The sequence below is a fragment of the Pelophylax lessonae genome (genome assembly GCF_965119305.1).
Source record: "Pelophylax lessonae genome assembly, chromosome: 1".
In the NCBI taxonomy this organism is placed as follows: Eukaryota; Metazoa; Chordata; class Amphibia; order Anura; family Ranidae; genus Pelophylax; species Pelophylax lessonae.
In genome coordinates this window covers 269546441-269566796 of record NC_138768.1, presented here as the reverse complement: position 1 = coordinate 269566796, position 20356 = coordinate 269546441, and the positions used below count along the sequence as shown (strand labels likewise).

The 20356-nt window shown below is 45.1% G+C and overlaps 1 protein-coding gene across 1 annotated transcript in view; it reads right to left on the bottom strand.

Annotated features, from left to right (window-relative positions):
* The window catches only part of LOC309544913 (uncharacterized protein), a 99793-nt gene extending 80460 nt beyond the window's left edge, over positions 1-19333 (bottom strand). Inside the window, exon 1 of the mRNA XM_082243920.1 lies at positions 19277-19333. Coding sequence (XP_082100046.1) covers positions 19277-19297 — 21 coding nt within the window. The 5' untranslated portion in view covers positions 19298-19333. The remainder of the gene's footprint in view (positions 1-19276) is intronic.
* Between the last annotated feature and the right edge of the window lie 1023 nt (positions 19334-20356).

Sequence of the window (20356 nt, the reverse complement as noted above, 5' to 3'; positions counted from 1 at the left end):
AACACATCCATTCTCCTGGACACTAGAAGAAAAATTAGGGCACCCCTGGTTTAGCAGGGATTATAGCGGACTGGCACAGTTTTTTTTTGTTTGCTCGTGTCCAAATCCTCCTGTAGGCAGCAGTGTAACCCAACAGTCTGTACATTTCCATGTCCCTCAATAAATGGTAAAGAAACTATATCTACAATAACACTGCCATATCTGTTCATTCTGACCTCAAATGACTGGACTACCCAGAATGTGGTCAACTACTAAAACAATGAGCAAAGTTTCTAAAAACTCATGTCACTATCATAACAAAGTAAAATTATAAAATATTTATGTTTACTTTTAAACATATTTTATGTTCTATATTATGACAGCTACTTTTTTTTAACAAGAAACAGATACAAATGCACAGTATATACAATCACTTCATTACTAAGACTATGAAATTGTATTTCCCATGACCCTGGTAATAGGTTTAACCATAATTGAAGCTGATTGGGAAAAATTGAAATGGAGCCACTGTAGTTAGGTAAAAAGATTAACAGACTACAATAACCCTGACGGGAGAACAGATTCCTTTGTTCAAAGCTAAAAGAAAAATGTAGATGCCAGGCTAGGCTTACATGGTGTATTAGCTTTTCAATTTTTCATTCAATTTTCATTGTATACAGTAGTTTCATGATAGTACTAATTTATGTATTGAGAAGAAGGTATGACAGATAATTCATCTTGTCAATGAGCTAAAAAAAAACCACTGGAATCATGATGATGTAACTCTGGAAACATTCCAATAGTCAGTGCTGCATGAAGCAGCACTTTGAAGAAAACTCATTAGAGGAATACAGATGATGTCATTGTTATTTCTGATTTAATTATTTTAATACTTAAAGTACGATTTAAGTCGTATTAAACGCAAAAACAAAAATGTATTATGTTGCAGCTTACCAACTATTAGATATGGAGCAATATGAGAAATATTTCTCTATGCCTGGGAATAGAGAAAGGTAAAATATAAATGATACATTTATCACAATTATTTGTAGCTGCCAGTGTGTGCTAAAACACACAAATAAAAATCATATAAGTGAAATGCAAACCATGCTGCTACCTATAAATTAACCTAAAAAATATATTCATCCTTATGACATGAAACAAATATACTGTGGTGTAAAAAAAAAAAGTCCAGTACAATGTCCCAACATAGCAGTGCTCTCAATATAAAGTGCTTGTGCTCTTATGGACATATAAAGTTCTCCTCTCCAGGTGTCCCCACATGGACTGACATCAGTTTAAACAGGGGGCATGGGCACCTGCTGAGCAAGAGGGATGGTTGTACTTGACATATTGCTGACAGCGCCTCTGGCTTCTTCCCCCTTATTCTCCACTACAGGGGGATCTGTTCTAGAGTTTGTGCCCCCTTCCACCTGCCGTCAAACCCTCCTGTGTGCCCCCCCCTTTAGCGCTGCTGGCTTCCCTCCTCTCCTCTCCCACTGGCTGCTGAGGGCACACAGGGGTTTTTTTTGGGAGTGAGAGTGGGAGGAGCTGGTAAAAATGTCATATATACCAGCCCCTTTCTTTCCTGAATGAACAGTGAGCAATCGGTCCTGATTGCTCCTGTGTCCATTCATCACGGTTTACTATGCTTCAGTTTGTGAATGAACAGTAAGCCTCAGAGTGCTTCGCATTCATTCTTCTATGCAAATGAGACTGCAGAGAAAGAGACTGATGAATCTACAGTATGTCCCCAGTCTCTTTCTCAAACGTGAGACTTCAAATCAAGGCTCAGTTTAGCCACGTGATATTTTACCAAACGCCCTCCAACAGGGCAGTTAAAAAAAAAATATATATATATATATATATATATATATATATATATATATATATATTAAATTCTAAAAAAATGTAAAAATAATTAAATTCTTATTGTGGATCGCTCTCTAGAAAGCATCTAGATCAGGAATGGGCAAACTACGGCCCGGCGGACTTTTTAATCCGGCCCGCGGAGCGCCCAGTGTTCGCCAACCCCCGGGCCGGGGATCGGTACCGTGGGTCAAACGGTACCGGGCCGCCCGAGGAACTTCGGCAGTGGCGGCCGGGGCGCGCAGAGCAGTGCGCCCCGAGCCCGCCCATTGTGTGACAATAGCGAATGAAAATTCGCTATTGTCACACGGATCCTCCTCCTGGCCAATCAGGAAGCGGGTCCTCCCGCTTCCTGATTGGCTGAGAGGCAAACCCCATGCCATTGGCCGAGGAGGAGGCGGGAGGACTGAGGACTGGAGGAGACGTCGGGGGACTGAAGAGAAGCGCTGCCTGAGGTAAGTGCACTGGTCTCGCAGGGGGGGGGCTGGCATATCTGCATTGAAAGGGGGCACGCTGGCATATCTGCATTGAAAGGGGGCCCCCTGGCATATCTGCATTGAAAGGGGGCACGCTGGCATATCTACATTGAAGGGAGGCACGCTGGCATATCTGCATTGAAAGGGGGCACACTGGCATATCTGCATTGAAAGAGGACGCGCTGGCATATCTGCATTGAAAGGGGGCCCCCTGGCATATCTGCATTGAAAGGGGACACGCTGGCATATCTGCATTGAAAGGGGACACGCTGGCATATCTGCATTGAAAGGGGACACGCTGGCATATGTGCATTGATAGGGGGCCCCCTGGCATATCTGCATTGAAAGGGGGCACGCTGGCATATCTGCATTAAAAGGGGGCCCCCTGGCATATCTGCATTGAAAGGGGGCACGCTGGCATATCTGCATTGAAAGGGGACACGCTGGCATATCTGCATTGAAAGGGGGCCCCCTGGCATATCTGCATTGAAAGGGGGCACGCTTGCATATCTGCATTAAAAGGGGGCACACTGGCATATCTGCATTGAAAGGGGCCCCCCTGGCATATCTGCATTGAAAGGGGGCACGCTGGCATATCTGCATTGAAAGAGGACGCGCTCGCATATCTGCATTGAAAGGGGGCACGCTGGCATATCTGCATTGAAAGGGGACACGCTGGCATATCTGCATTGAAAGGGGGTCCACTGGCATATCTGCATTGAAAGGGGGCATGCTGGCATATCTGCATTGAAAAGGTGGCACGCTGGCATATCTGCATTAAAAGGGGGATCGCTAGCATATCTGCATTGAAAGGGGGCCCCCTGGCATATCTGCATTGAAAGGGGGCACGCTGGCATATCTGCATTGAAAGGGGGCCCCCTGGCATATCTGCATTGAAAGGGGGCATGCTGGCATATCTGCATTGAAAGGGGACACGCTGGCATATCTGCATTGAAAGGGGACACGCTGGCATATGTGCATTGAAAGGGGGCCCCCTGGCATATCTGCATTGAAAGGGGGCACGCTGGCATATCTGCATTAAAAGGGGGCCCCCTGGCATATCTGCATTGAAAGGGGGCACGCTGGCATATGTGCATTGAAAGGGGGCCCCCTGGCATATCTGCATTGAAAGGGGGCACACTGGCATATCTGCATTGAAAGGGGCCCCCCTGGCATATCTGCATTGAAAGGGGGCACACTGGCATATCTGCATTGAAAGGGGGCCCCCTGGCATATCTGTATTTAAAGGGGGCACGCTGGCATATCTGCATTGAAAGGGGGCACGCTGGCATATCCGCATTGAAAGGGGGCCCCTGGCATATCTGTATTTAAAGGGGGCACGCTGGCATATCTGCATTGAAAGGGGGCATGCTGGCATATCTGCATTGAAAGGGGGCCCCCTGGCATATCTGCATTGAAACGGGGCCCCCTGGCATATCTGCATTGAAAGGGGGCACGCTGGCATATCTGCATTGAAAGGGGGCCCCCAGGCATATCTGCATTGAAAGGGGGCACGCTGGTATATCTGCATTGAAAGGGGGCACGCTGTTATATCTGCATTGAAAGGGGGCCCCCTGGCATATCTGCATTGAAAGGGGGCACGCGGGTATATCTGCATTGAAAGGGGGCATGCTGGCATCTCTGCATTGAAAGGGGGCACACATACACACCGTCCATCTACTCTTGGTCCGGCCCCCGGGTCCAATAAATGAAGCCCTCGAGTCAAAAAGTTTGCCCACCTCTGATCTAGATTAAGGTGAAGAGGAAGCATATTGCCTCCCCACCACCTGCTTTTAGGCTCCATTCCCACTTTAGGCATTTTTTTTAGGTGTTTTTTGAAGGTGTTTGGAGGCAGGCATTGACATCTAATAAAAACGCTTGTAGAAATCTGCCAAAAAAGAAGCTCATGTACTTTTTTGTGCTTCAGGCGACAAAACGCTGATATGTGAACGGGGCCATTGAAATGAATGGGATTTTGCTTGTTGGGGTGTTTTGAGACTTCAGAGATGAGTGTTTTACGAGCTGAAAAATGCTCAGGTGTGAACAAGGCCTAAATCCACACCAGCGCACTGAACTGGTATGCTTTGCATGTGGTTGCGGGGCGCTTGCAGAGCAGCGCTGTTCAATTGAATGGGTCTTGGTCGATGAGGGACTCATTTCTGCCACGGCTGCGAAGCATAGCATGGCAGCCCTGGCATTTTAGAGAAATAATCATTTGATAGCTCTGTCATTTCTAACGGCAACCCTGGACATTGCTGTAATTACTAGCTTGGTCTTGAGGCTCCATTGAGTAAAAGGTATCTGGAAGTGAAGGAAAAGCCCCTCCTACTACACCTACTGTACTGTCCTTGACAGGCAAAGCTGTATACACATTGTATGGAGCTCCATACACATTGCCAGTGGAGGTATATGAAATAGAGCTTAGACGAATTGTGTCACAGCCATGTTGTAGAGATGGAATGTATGGAAGTGCACAGTGCTTTATAAATGAGAGGATACAGTACCAGCACACACTGACACTGCACATTCCATCCCTACCATGTGTACGTCCAAATTCAGCACCACAACGTCATGACGTCCGTACGTGTGCGGTGCCCTTACCGGTGGGTAATTCTCACCTGGCAGTGTTCCTGTGTTCGGGACTCGTCCTCGTCTTCCTCCATGTGTACCGACCAGTGTAAAGGAAGGAAGGAAGAAGGGAGGGCGGGCTGCTGTGTGTAGGACACTCTCACCGAGGCTGCATAGTCACTGTGACCGGCGGCGGCGTGTGCAGTCCGCTCATTGATCTCCTCTACATCCTGCACACAGTGCACAGCTCCTTAGAAGAGGGCCAACCCCTTTCCTCGTTATGCTGGCACTGCAGGTGAATGGCGCTATCACTACACAGGAAGGTATGAATGGAAATGACAGTATGTACAGAGAGAAGGCTGTGCTTCCCAGCCATGTGCTAACCCAAGGAGAACACTGTGTCAAGGCTCCCCCATACTGTACATGTGAGGGGGTGTTTTCCCATCACACTCTATGCCTGATTCAGACCTCCTTAGGCCTCTTTCACACGGCGTTCCGCATTTCATCAGATTTTTTCGCGGATGATATACAGACATAATGCATGTCAAAGGGATTGCGGATGACCATCCGCTGACATCCGATTTGCGTCCTTTCAGTTCTGTTCCGTCTTTTGGAACGGAACAGAACCCTATTTTTTCTTCCGCGTAACAAACTGAAAGGACGCTAAATTGGATGTCAGCTGTGTCATCTGCGTCCGTAAAAAAAAAAGTGCCGGAGCGGATCGCAATACGGTCCGCTCCGTGTGAAAGAGGCCTTAGGAAATCATTATAATGTACAAAGAACTCCTGGCGCTGGAAACTGGATGATCAGAGATCCCAAAACCTGTGGTGTCAAGCTAGATGGGGTGGACGGCCATGAGTGAAGTGCCAGTAAAGGCCCGTACACACGCACCGATTGTTGGCCGTAAATAGTCGGCCAACGTCCGATTGGCCGATTTTCGGCTTGTTAGTATGATGCTTCCAACAACCGACTGCGACTTTTCGGCCGAACAAAATCTGGTGTGCAGGCTATACAATTTTTGTTGCAAGAAAAATATATCACAGCGCAAACAATAGTGTATAATAGTAAAGTGATTACGTTCTACTCAAAAAACTCATAAAGTGCACCGTGCAATTATGTGCAAAAAATGGGGTGTAGAAACCATGTAAACATATACTATATAAATAAAGTATATAAATATAAAGTGCCAGTCCAGATGTAATAGTTCTTTAAGATCTCAGTAGATGATAAGATGTACACAGTCCCAAAAAATGTCTCACAAAGGTGCTGGAGTGCCAGGAAGAAAGTGCACAAAACATGCAATCTTTAGTGGTGCAGTGAGCCAGTGCCGGACCTCCCCCTTTGGGTGTTCACTTACCGGACAATGGTGACCCCTATGCTGTATAGCAATAGAGATCGACAGGGCTTATGTCCTAGTAAGGAACCGGCTATCACAACTCCTCCAAGGCGAATGTGTCTCCACAGACGTAAATGCCCCGATACCTTCTATCACACTGCTTGGGGAGGATGCCTTGCTCTTCTCACTCTTCTCAAGAGTGAGAAGAGCAAGGCATCCTCCCCAAGCAGTGTGATAGAAGGTATCGGGGCATTTACGTCTGTGGAGACACATTCGCCTTGGAGGAGTTGTGATAGCCGGTTCCTTACTAGGACATAAGCCCTGTCGATCTCTATTGCTATACAGCATAGGGGTCACCATTGTCCGGTAAGTGAACACCCAAAGGGGGAGGTCCGGCACTGGCTCACTGCACCACTAAAGATTGCATGTTTTGTGCACTTTCTTCCTGGCACTCCAGCACCTTTGTGAGACATTTTTTGGGACTGTGTACATCTTATCATCTACTGAGATCTTAAAGAACTATTACATCTGGACTGGCACTTTATATTTATATACTTTATTTATATAGTATATGTTTACATGGTTTCTACACCCCATTTTTTGCACATAATTGCACGGTGCACTTTATGAGTTTTTTGAGTAGAACGTAATCACTTTACTATTATACACTATTGTTTGCGCTGTGATATATTTTTCTCGCATTTGTGAATTTTGGGTTACCACTATTTATGAACAGCTGCATTCTAGAAATTTTAAATATTGTTATTAGTTTTTTCACTCATCTTTGCGCTGTATTTGCACTGCACTTTAACAGATTTGGTCACTACCATTTTGAACAGCTGCATTTAAGTTCACCATTAATTCAGTTAATATTTATTCAATTTTTCCTGAGCGCGGTACACACCTACCCATATACAATTTTTGTTGGCCAACAAAGAACGGCCGATTGTTCCTCAGTCAGTACAGATTTCGGCCGACAAAAATGTGATGATCAAGACTGGGCATGCTCAGTGAAGAAAAAACACACGAAAGGTAGACCAGAACATGACATCACTTCTGAAGTTGGTTGTTGCTGGCCGACAAAATTCGTGTGCAGTCTTGAGCACTTTTCAACCAACAAAACCGCACCGGACAAAAGACGGCTGAACGGTCGGCCGACAATCCGTATGTGTCTACGGGGCTTTAGTCTATGTCAGGGGTACAGCAGTCCCATGCTCAGATCCAGTTGAGAAATGTACGGCAACAAAACAAATTGATGGGATTGTGAGCACTCCCCAAAACAATGGCAGGTGGGCTATTCATCATGAGTTTTTATCTGTGACCTCTGTGCCCACCTGCCATTGTTTTGGGGAGCGCTCACAATCCCTTCAATTTGTTGTGTTGCCTTAGGAAATCATTTCAGCCCTGCAGCAGCTCCAGCAATTGGCATTGTGCTAAGGTAATAAAGCTGGCCATAGATTGGTCGAAATTCATCTGCTTCTGCAGGGACTGGACAACTTTCCATCCATCTATGGCAAATCCTGTTCAACAACAGTCGATCTAAGGGCCAGTTCACACATATGCGATGGGGGAACCCTGTGAATCAACTGCGGGTCAACTCGCAGGCAGTTCACACTGTCGTATGCGAATACAAAGTTAATGATACCCCCAGATCAGTTCGCATATCGCAGTGCGAACTGTCAGTTCGGACATGAATCAGTTTGCATGCGATCTGATTCTGGTTCAGGTAAAAAAAAAAAGGTCCTGTGCGACTTTTGTCCAAATGCAATGCAAATTAAGCCATACAATCTGTATGGATGAATTTGCAACGCACAGACATCACATGTGCTTTGCAGAGCAGTGCACTGCGAATCACTTGCGATGTCTGACATCGCATATGTGTGAACCGGTACTTGGGACCAAATGCTCTCCAATGGGCCTGTTGGAAAATCTTGCTTTGGACAGCGCTGTAGCCAAGCGAGCAGTGTATTCTGACAGCAGAGGAGGCCTGCTTTCACAATACAATAGAATAGCAACATGGATTCATCATCCACCTCGAATGGGTGGATAGGGGAATCATTTTTTTTTTGTTTTTTTTTAAACAGCCGAGGGTCTGCTAAAAAAAAACATCTATGGGCAGCTTTAGAATATATTGGCCATGCACCATCATTCTTACAATGAAAGTCCAATTTATTGTAAGATAACCGTAAATACAAGGTGGGAAAATGTCTGCGCTATCCTACACAAATGTAATCGTGAAGTTCATATGCAATGAAAAACAAAATCTATATATACAGTTGTGCTATTCTTATAAAAAGAAAGTCCACTTGCCGACCACTCTCTAGCAGTTTTACTGTTACAGGGTGGCCGCACTGTGCAGGATCGCGTATATATACACTTTATTACCAAAAGTATTGGGATGCCTGCCTTTACACGCACATGAACTTTAATGGCATCCAAGTCTTCCTCTGTACAGTTCATTTTTAAGTTGGCCCACCCTTTACTGCTATAACAGCTCCAACTCTTCTGAGAAGACTGTCCACAAGGTTTAGGAATGTGTCTATGGGAATGTTCCAGAAGCTTATCTATGAGGTCAGGCACCGATGTGGACGAGAAGGCCTGGCTCGCAATCTCCGCTCTAATTCATCCCAAAGGGGTTCTATTGGGTTGGAGTCAGGGCTCTGTGCAGGCCAGTCAAGTTCCTCCATCCCAAACATTCTCATCCATGTCTTTATGGACCTTGCTTTTTGCACTGGTCCAAGTCATTTGCTGGAGGGGGGGTTATGGTGTGGGGTTGCTTTTCAGGGGTTGGGTTTGGCCCCTTAGTTCCAGTGAAGGGAACTTCTAAGGCGTCAGCATACCAAAACCTTTTGGACAATTTCATGCTCCCAACTTTGTGGGAACAGTTTGTGGATGGCCCTTTCCTGTTCCATCATGACTGCATACCAGTGAACAAACAAGGTCCATAAAGACATGGATTAACAAGTTTAGGGTGAAGGAACATGACTGGTCTGCATAGAGTCCTGACCTCAAACTGATAGAACACCTTTAGGATGAATTGGAGCGGAGACTGCGAGTCAGGCCTTCTCATCCAACATCAATGCCTGACCTCACAAATGCGCTTCTGGAAGAATGGTCAAACATTCCCATAGATACACTCCTTATCCTTGTGGACAGTCTTCCCAGAAGAATTGAAGCTGTTATACCTGCAAAGGGTGGGCCAACTCAATGTTGATCCCTACGGACTAATGCCTCGTACACACGCATCGATTATTGGCCGGGAATTTTCGGCCAACGTCCGATCGGCCAATTGTCGATTGTTAGTATGATGCTTTCGACAACCGACTCCGACTTTTCGGCCGAATAAAATCTGGTGTGCATGCTATAAAATTTTTTTGGGCCGTCAACAGAACGGCTGATTGTTCCTCAGTCAGTACAGATTTTGGCAGACAAAAATCTGATGAGCAAGACTGGGCATGCTCAGAGAAGAAAAAACACACGGAAAGTAAACCAGCACATGACATCACTTCTGCAGTAGAATTTTGTTGGCCAAGAAAATTCGTGTGCAGTCTAGAGCACATTTCAACCAACAAAACACAACTCTGGACAAAAGTGGGACGATCGGTCGGCCGATAATCGTTGTGTGTGTACGAGGCATAAGACTGGGATGCCTTTTGATTAGTGGTGCACCGAAATTTCGGCAACCGAAAACGGGCTTATTCATTTCGGCCGAAAATGGGTTAAAGATGCCGATATTAAAGATGGCCGCCGTGAGCGCAGGTTTCAAAAGACCCGCCTCTGGCCGGCGGTCCGCCTCCTGGTGATGTCACTACTGAGGCAGTGGGGGGGAAGCTGAGACAGTGGGGGGAGGCTGAGGTGAGCTTACCAATGGTATTTGTATTATGCAGCATGAGGGGGTTAATGTATTGTCACTGCTGGTCACTGATGCATTAGTGACCGACCAGTGGCAGTTAATTAACCCCTTTGTGCTGCATTAGTGCAACCAGTATCAGTGCAACCAGTGATAATTAACACTGATACTGGTTGCACTAATGCAGCACAAAGGGGTTAATTAACTGCCACTGGTCGGTCACTAATGCATCAGTGACCAGCAGTGGCAATACATTAACCCCCTCATTCTGCATAATACAAATACCATTGGTAATTAAATTAACCACTTGCCAACCCATCACAGTACATATACTGTGACAGGGTGGCAGCGACAGGTGTATGTGGCTGCCTGTTTTTGGTGTATGCCCCTCTTCTATCTATTTTAAAATCATTTGGGGGAAAAAAGTCATTTTCGGTTTCGGTTTTCGGCCAAGGGCATCCTGCATTTTCGGTTTCGGCCCAGAATTTTCATTTCGGTGCATCCCTACTTTTGATAATATATTGTATGTGTTCCTGCACTTCCAGGTATCAGGCGCGAGTGTGTGCCGCCAGCGGCTCGTTTCTGCAGTGATTCTACACAGTGGGAGATGATCAGCGGGTTCTGCAGATCCGATGTCCTCCAGAACCCACTGATCGTTCAGTACACAGGCAGAACGGCAATCTGCCTATGTAAACAAGGCAGATGGGCTTTCTTTCAGTAAGGAAGGCATTGATCCTGTGTTTCTGCAAAGCAGGGATACAGATCTTTGCCTTCCCCTAGTAAAAGCACCTCCCACACTATAATAAAACACCAGCTAGGCACACAGTTAAAGTGCATGTAAACCCTCACATATAATATACCCAGTGAAGTGAACAGCCTCAAATGATACACACAGAGTGAAACAAATCTCCCTACATAACTTTTACATGTATATCTGCTGTCTTTGGCTTGCTATATTCTTTTACTTCCTCATTCAGCAGTAGGAGTGAATTCTTGGCATACACTGGGAGACAGCTGATTGGAGGAAAGGCACAGAGGAAGGAAGGAATGTGCAGAACTGTGCTGTGACAAGACAAGCTCTCTGCTAATCCATTTATAGCAACCTCCCATGGCACAAATTTCAGGCTGGCTTTATCTTGACTGATAGAGAAATTGCCAGAAGTTCTCATGCTGATAACAGAGCAACAAAATGGCAGGGACTTTGGAGAGAGATAAGTAAACACTGCAGTTATATGTGCCCAGGTCAAATTTCATGAATCAGGTTTACATGCACTTTAACCTTTTGATCGCCCCTGATGTTAACCCCTTTCTAGCATGCAAACCAGAGGTGTGAAATGTATAGAAACTTCTTAAAGAGGAAGTAAACCCTCCTCAGGAAGTTGTACCTATAGGTAAGCCTATATTAAGGCTTACCTATAGGTACTGTAAATATCTCCTAAACATGTACCGTTTAGGAGATATTTACCTTTAATGCATCCAGTGACGTCACTGGCGCATGCGCTCTGAAGGAACGGCTGATCGTGCCGTTCCTTCAGAGCCCCGTGCCGTGACCGTCGGCTCCTGCGCGCGTGCGCAGGAGTGACGTCACCGCGGCTCCGGCCAATCCGATGGCCGGATGCCGCGATCCCGGAAGACGGGCGACTGAACATGTCGCTCGTCATACAGGTAAGAGAGCGGCACGGCGGGGGCTCGTTCTAAGGTAAGTATTTCATAATGAGCTAGTATGCGATGCATACTAGCTCATTATGTCTTTCTCTTGCAGGTTGTAAAAGAAAAAAAAATTTTTTTAACGAGTTTACAACCTCTTTAATGCTGATGGCTCTGATGAAGAGGGTTCGGCCTTGAAACATGGCATCCGTTTGGACACCTCTTGAGGCACTTTTCCACTGCAAGTACCGGCTAGTACCGGCTCGGCTCTACTCGGCCCTGCTTGGCCCGGTTTGCTTTTCCACTGCGGTACCGCATGGTATAGTGTCGGAACGGTTCGGTACGGTACGGTATAGGTTTGCTTTTCCACTAAAGTAGTACTAAAGTTAAGTGGGTGGGATAACAACGGGGTGGGTGTGATTCTCTGACCAATCAGTGGCTAGTAGTGACTGCATGCAAAGGATTGTGGGATATGGTACCAGTTTGGTACCTGTTGGAACCACAATCGAGTAGGTACTGTTTTTTCAGAGCCGTACCGTTCGGTTTCATGCAGTGGAAAAGCAAACCTATACCGTACCGTACCGAACCGTTCCGACCCTATACCATTCGGTACCGCAGTGGAAAAGCACAAAAGCATGCCGAGCCGGTACGGTTCCATGCAGTGGAAAAGCGCCATTGGTCTTCTGACAGGACCGATGGACGTTAATAGATCCTTAAAGTGGAGTTCCACCCATTTTCGTAACTTTAGATCTATGTAATCCCCTTTAAAATGACTTTTACCAATGGAAACTTTTTTTTTTTTGCTAGTAAATACCTTAATTCCTGCTTTATTCCTCCTCGCCTCACTTCCGGGTCCGATCGGCGATGACGTCATTCGGCGATTCGCAGTGTGTGCTGGGATGTATTCCATTCCAGAAATCTCACAGTATTACCCAGGGGCTGATCTGTACTGTGTGTATTCAGGCCGTGACCTGCCCCACCTCCGCCCCGCCTCCTCTCAGTGAGTTGTACTGTATGCATTGTATTCAGGACGTGCTCTGCCCCGCCTCCTCTCAGTGAGCTCAGTGAGGATATAATGCTTTCAGTCCTCGCTCACTGAGAGGAGGCGGGGCAGAGAACGGCCTGAATACAATGCATACAGTACAACTCACTCAGAGGAGGCGGGCAGGCACGGCTCAGTACAGCTCAGCTCCCGGGTAATACTGCGAGATTTCTGGAATGGAATACATCCCAGCACACACTGCGAATCGCCGAATGACGTCATCGCCGATTGGACCCGGAAGTGAGGAGAGGAGGAATAAAGCAGAAATTAAGGTATTTACTAGCAAAAAAAAAAAATTTCCATTGGTAAAAGCCATTTTAAAGGGGATTACATACATCTATGTAATCCAACCTATTAAAAATGGGTGGAACTCTAAGGCTCCATGTACACGGGACGTTGTTAAAAGTCCCTTTGAATGCTGGAATTTTTAGGACGTTTGAAACGTCCGTTCAGTCGCGTTTGTACCCGCGTTTAGCGGGCGTTTAGGGGCGTTTGCATTTAGAACCGTTCCTAGAGGTCAAAAAAATGATTCCCCTTTAAAATGGAAAAACGCGAACGCTAAACGCGGGTCATCGCGTTCGGACGCGTTCAGACGCGTTCGGACGCGTTTGTGTGTTTGAAACGCCGGGAAACACACGTTCGAACGCAAATAATTGCGTTCTAAAAAAAGTCCCTGAACGCAACTGCCTGCAAATGACTGTAAACGACCTGGTGTACATGGACATATAAGATAAAATGTAGATGGGTTCAGGGGCTTCTGAAAAAAACGCCCAACTGCTCCTAAACGGCCATTTCCAGCGTCCTGTGTACATGGAGCCTAAGCAGTGGAGGGCATTTGTTTTGATACTTTTTATTTATAAAACATGTTTGTAAGTATATATTACTGGTGTGTATTATTTTTTTAAATACATTTTACTGTGGTAATGCACTAGGTGAGTGCGCCTTTCTGTTTCTATTCTGTTAACCCCTTCCCAGACAGTGTCATTAGTACAGTGACAGTGCATATGTCTAGGACTGATCACTGTATGTGTCTTTGGTCCCTAAAAAGGTGTCAGTGTCCAATTTGTCCACCACAATTTTACAGTCCCGCTATAAGTCACTGATTGTCACCATTCCTAGTAAAAAAAAAAAAAAATGTATAAAAATATCCTATAGTTTGTACACGCTATATCTTTTGCGCAAAACAATATACCAATCAATATACGCTTATTGGAATTCTCTTTACCAAAAATATGTAGCCGAATACATACTGGCCTAAATTGATGAAGAAATTTTATTTTTTATACGATATGTTTTATAGCAGAAAGTAAAAAAAATATATATATTTTTTTCAAACTTGTCGGCCTTTTTTTGTTTATAGGGAAAAAAAAGAAAAATCGCAGAGGTGATCAAATGCCGCCAAAAGAAAGCTCTATTTGTGGGAAAAAATGACAAAAATGTTATTTGGGTACAGCGTCGCACGACTGCGCAAATGTCAGTTAAATTAACACAGAGCCGTATCGCAAATGGCCTGGTCCTGAAGGGGGTAAATCTTTCAGAGCTGAATAGTCCTTAAATACACTTTTTTTTTTTGCCAAAGCTCTTACACTCGACTCCATAAAAGCCTGTGTGTTCATGTACACATAGGCTTTTACAAGAGTTTAAAAGCTTCCCAACCTCCCTCTCCTGAATGCAGAAGGATCGCATTCAGGATAGGAACGTTTTGACCGCCAGCTGCAAAAGGCAGCAAAATCGTGGTGCGATTTTGCCGCATTTTGTGTGTTCTGCGGCTGGCGGTCAGCCTAGTCTGTGTGTACATGAAGCCTAAAGTGCAAACATGCTGTTATTCTTCACAGTGCAGATACTAAAGTGCAAGTGTGCTATCGCTCTTCACAGTGCAGATACCAAAGTGCAAGTGTGCTATCGCCCGTCACAGTGCAGATACCAAAGTGCAAGTGTGCTATCACTCTTCACAGTGCAGATATCAGGGTGCTGTGCTCCCCTCCTATGTGCCCTCACTTACCGTCAGTTGTTGGACTCTAGATTTTAGAGATTGAGGGCACATAGGAGGGGAGCACAGCACCCTGATATCTGCACTGTGAAGAGTAATAGCACACTTGCCCTTTGGTATTTGCACTGTGAATAATAAAGGCATGTTTGCACTTTATTCAAGGACTATATTAATTCACATTTGCATTGGACTTTCTTTTTATAAGAATAGCACAACTGTATAAATATTACATTTTTCTATCTTTGTATATGAACTTCGTGATTTCATATGTGTAGGACAGGGCTGACATTTTACAAAATTGCTATCTTAGAAAGGATTTTCGTTTATCTCAGTAGCTGTCCCATATTTGTCATTCATTTTTAAATACACTCACCGGCCACTTTATTAGGTACACCTTGAAAGGTACCGGGTTGGACCTCCTTTTGCCTTCAGAACTGACTTAATTCTTGGTTGCATAGATTCAACAAAGTGTTGGAAACATTCCTCAGAGATTTAGGTCCATATTGACATGATAGTATCACGCAGTTGATGCAGATTTGTTGGCTGCACATCCATGATGCAAATCTCCCATTCCACCACATCCCAAAGGTGCTCTATTATATTGAGATCCGGTGACTGTGGAGGCCATTGGAGTACAGTGAACTCATTGTAATGTTAAAGAAACCAGTTGGAGATAATTTCAGCTTTGTGACATGGTGCATTATCCTGCTGGAAGGAGCCATCAGAAGATGGGTACACTGTAGTCATAAAGGGATGGACATGGTCAGCAACAATACCCAGGTAGTTTGTGGCATTTAAACAATGCTCAATTGGTACTAAGGGGCCCAAATATTACCCACATCATTATACCACCACCAGCTTGAACTCTTGATACAAAGCAGGATAGATCCATGCTTTCATGTTGTTTACGCCAAATTCTGACCCCTCCATCTGATCTGAGTGTCGCAGCTGAAATCGGGACTCGTCAGACCAGGCAACATTTTTTCAATCTTCTGCTGTTCAATTTTGGTGAGCCTGTGCGAGTTGAAGCCTCGGTTTCCTGTTCTTCAGTGTGATCTTGTGCTGTTGTAGCCCATCTGCTTCAAGGTTTGATATGTTGTGCATTCAGTGAGGGTATTCTGCATACCTTGGTTGTAATGAGTGGTTATTTGAGTTACTGTTGCCTTTCTGTCTTCTTGAACAAGTGCCCATTCTCCTCTGACATCAACAAGGCATTTTCATCCTCACTGGATATTCTCTCTTTTTTGGACCATTCTCTGTAAACCTTAGAGATGGTTGTGCATGAAAATCCCAGTAGTTCAGCAGTTTTTGAAATACTCAGACCAGCCCATCTGGCACCAACAACCATGCCATGTTCAAAGTCACTTAAATCACCTTTCTTGCCCATTCTGATACTTGGTTTGAACTTCAGCAAGTCGTCTACACCACATCTAGATGCCTAAATGCATTGAATTGCTGCTATGTGATTGGCTGATTAGCAATTTGTGTTCGCAAGCAATTGAATAGGAGTACCTAATAAGGTGGCCTGTGAATGTATTTTGGGTTGTTATATTGCCATAGCGCGGGTACATACCTATTATTAAATATCAGTGATTACATTAAAATGCAACATTCAGAGACACACAGGGCTGCTTAGCATGCTTCCACATGGTGGATCCCCTGCTTTTTAGAGGACAGCGGGACGGATGTCACATCCTTGCCTGGGCAGAGCTCTATGGGCAGCTGGGTGCAAACAGACTCCCCTGTCTCTTTACATCAGGCATGTCCAACCTGCGGCCCAGAACCGCAGGCAATGCGGCCCACTGCCCCCTGACAATTTTTTTTTTTTGCTGGGGAGGAAGGAAGTCGAGTCAGGGGCACGGCCACAGAGGCAGCCTCGGAGGGGATCATCCACTAGTTGTGTTAAATTAGTGCTGGGGGGGGGGCGGCAGCATGGGAAGGAGGCGCGGTGGAGTTTTATTACTTATATACCTTAACTATAGTATATATTTTATATGCGGCCCGAGAAAATTTCTCTACACTCAATGTGGCCCAGAGAAGCCAAAAGGTTGGACACCCATGGTTTACATCAAGCTACCTTTGATCGGGTCCACCAAAATGGAAAAGAATGGCTTCGTTTTTTTTTTACAGGACCTGGTCAGACCCCGAGGTAGGTGGGTGTAAACAGACACAAGTCCATTTACATCCCCCTGTCCATTGGGCTCCATATACTTTCCAACCAGGTCCATCTTACAGTTTTATAATGCCTGTGTGAAATAAGAATTAAAAGTGTTCTTGTTTACAGATCGGCGTACAGGTATATTGTTTTTTCACAGGAGTATAAACTCACGCTGCATTTATAAAAAATAATCAAAGAATCTGCATGTTTTCTGCTCTTATGAGTGTAAGACCCGGTTCACACTAATGCGAGTGCCGGGTTCGCATGTAATGTCGGAGCGCACTGCTCCGACATTACATGCGATCAGCTGTGCGGTGCGAGTTTAGCCATACAGTTTGTATGGCTAAATTCGCATCGCACCCGGTGCAAACACGCACAGGAGGCATTTTTGCAGCCGCATCAGGATCGGATCGCACAGCGGTTCACACTTGTGCGATCCCATCCTGTGCGAACTGCACGATCGCACTGCGATATGCGATCAAACTGGGGGTGTCGTTAAGATTACATTGACACCCCCAGCGTATCGCATATGGCAGTGTGAACTGCCGGGGGTGCGTGTGCGATGCGGGAAAAGGCTGCGAATTCGCAGCCTTCCCGCATCGCAATAGTGTGACCCGAGCCTCAATGTGTGCATTCTGGTATTGAAGAAGAAGAAGGATATAGAACTACAATTTTCCAGAAAAACATTTCTAAAGGCAAACATTTTACGTATCATTTATGCAGGACCTTGTTCCAGAAAAACCTTGTCTGTATGATCAGTAAGATTCTTCCAGTCGTGTAGATCAGTGTTCGCCCAGTGCGGCCCTTTGCATACCCTTATCTGGCCCTTGGAGCACTTCCTCCCACCGACACCAATGATGGGGCACTCGTTTTTCCTCTAGTACCAAAGATGGTGCACTGTTAACTTTCACTGATGCCAGGGCACTTTCTTTCCACATTGGTCTCAGTCTGGCCCCCTAAAGTCAGAAGCACAGTTAGCCCCTGTTCACATTAGTGCGATCGCGGAGATCGCATGTAATTCGGAGTGCACTGCTCCTAAATTACATGCGATCTCATGTGCGGTGCAAATTTCAGCCATACACTTTGTATGGCTGAATTCGCACTGCATCCGCACTAAACTCGCACATGAGGCTTTTTTTTTTCCACAGCAGAATCGGAAGCGCATAGTGGTTCACACTGGTGCGATCCGATTCTGTGCGAACTTGCAGATCGCACTGCGATATGCAATCGCAACTGGGGGTGCCGTTAACTTTTAATTGACACCCCCTGCGTATCGCATATGGCAGTGTGAACTGCCAGTGGTGCGGATGCGATGCGGGATCACGCTGCATATTCACAGCGTTCCCGCATCGCACAAATGTGAACCGGCACTAAACTGGCCCTTTGTTTAGAAATGTTGGAAACCCTGGTGTAGAATAATAGTAAACACATCAAAGTGCAACATGCAGAGCCACACATGACACCTTCAAGGCATACACCTACTAACCCCCAACCCCAGTCAAACAAAGTAGGTCATGCACCAAATGGAGTGACCTGAATGTTGTAATCACCAAGAGAATACTGAAATAAATAAGTTCATCTTTTTAGGAAAAATGAAAAGGTGATCACCCTACTTCCCCTCCCCCATCCCTGCTGTGAATGATGGGCTGTCAGTGGCCATGCAGCTGGTGTAGTGGTCCATAAATTAGAAAAGGCTGGCTTCTCCCTCTTCTTTCTGCAGAGCTTCCAGGATGGATCAGAATAATTCTGTGTGCTGGCGCTGACCAATTAGAATTAGCTCTGATCTGTCCCAGAAACAATGCAGAAAGAAGGGAGACAAGAGCAGGGATTTCAAATCCCCGGTACACTACATCACCTGCGTGGGCACGGACAGCTCATCACCCAAGGAGATAAGTACAGTGGTGACCAAGGGGGTGGGAACGGTGTATGGTGTTCACCTTTTCTTTCTTTTCTGTAAAGGTGATCCCTTTAAAGCAGGGATCCTCAAACTACGACCCTCCAGCTGTGCTGAACTACATATCCCATCAGGCATTGTAAAATTCTAACATTCACAGACATGACTAAGCATGATGGGAATTGTAGTTCCTGAACAGCTGAAGACCCTTGCTTTAAAGGTTACTGTAAAATAATTGCATGGCCACAAATGGCTGTAGAGCATACAAAGGAGTGTGATTTCTGTGCCTGGGGTATTGCACAGTCAGCCATATTATACAGTGGAAAACAGGTGTTAAAAATTACATTTTTATTGGCATTGCCTTTACAAAGGTACAGTAGTTATTAGAAGCCATTGTGTACCAGCAGTGCAGTTGTTAAAAACAGTGCTAAAATATTTTGTACATACCACACTGAAAGAGCCCTTACCATTTTCTGATCTTGGTCCATTCTTTTTCAAACAGATGAATTAAGTCTTCTCTTGTACAGGAAAGGTTTCAGAAGTAGATATATAAACCTTTTCTTTCAAAGATTGCCAGGATAGTTACCCATTATGTTTTAAGCAGTTTTCTGAAGAAGATCATGCAGAGAAGAGGAGGGAATCTATATACCAGGAAATAATATTATAGAACAATTTACAGTACCTTCAAAAAGTATTCATACCTCTTGAAAGTTTCCACATTTTGTCATGTTACAACCAAAAACATTAATTCGTTTTATGTGATAGACCAACACACAGTGGCACATAATTGTGAAGTGGAAGGAAAACGATAAATGATTTTCAACAATTTTTTTTACAAATATCTGAAAAGTGTGGCATGCATTTGTATTCAGCCCCCGAGTCCATACTTTGTAGAACCACCTTTCACTGCAATTACAGCTGAAAGTCTTTTTGGGGATGTCTCTACCAGCTTTGCACATCTAGAGTGAAATCTTTGCCCATTCTTCTTTGCAAAATAGTTTAAACTCTGTCAGATTGGATTGATAGTCTGTGAACAGCAATTTACAAGTCTTGCCACAGATTCTCAATTGGATTTAGGTCTGGACTTTGACTGGGCGATTCTTACCTATAAATATGCTTTGATCTAAACCATTCCATTGTAGCTCTGGCTGTATATTTAGAGCCGTTGTCCTGTTGGAAGGTGAACCTCCACCACAGTCTCAAGTCTTTTGCAGACTCTTAACAGGTTTTCTTATAAGATTGCCCTGTATTTGACTCCAACCATCTTCCCATCAACTTTGACCAGTTTCATCGTCCCGGCTGAAGAAAAGCATCCCCACAACATGATGCTGCCACCACCATGTTTCACGGTGGGAATGGTGTGTTCAGGGTAGTGTTAGTTTTCCATCACACATAGCATTTTGCTTTTAGGCCAAAAAGTTCATTTTTGGTCTCATCTGACCAGAGAACCTTCTTCCACATAGTTGCTGTGTCCCCCACATGGCTTCTCCCAAACTGCAAATGAGGACTTCTTATGGGTTTCTTTCCACAATGACTTTCTTCTTGTC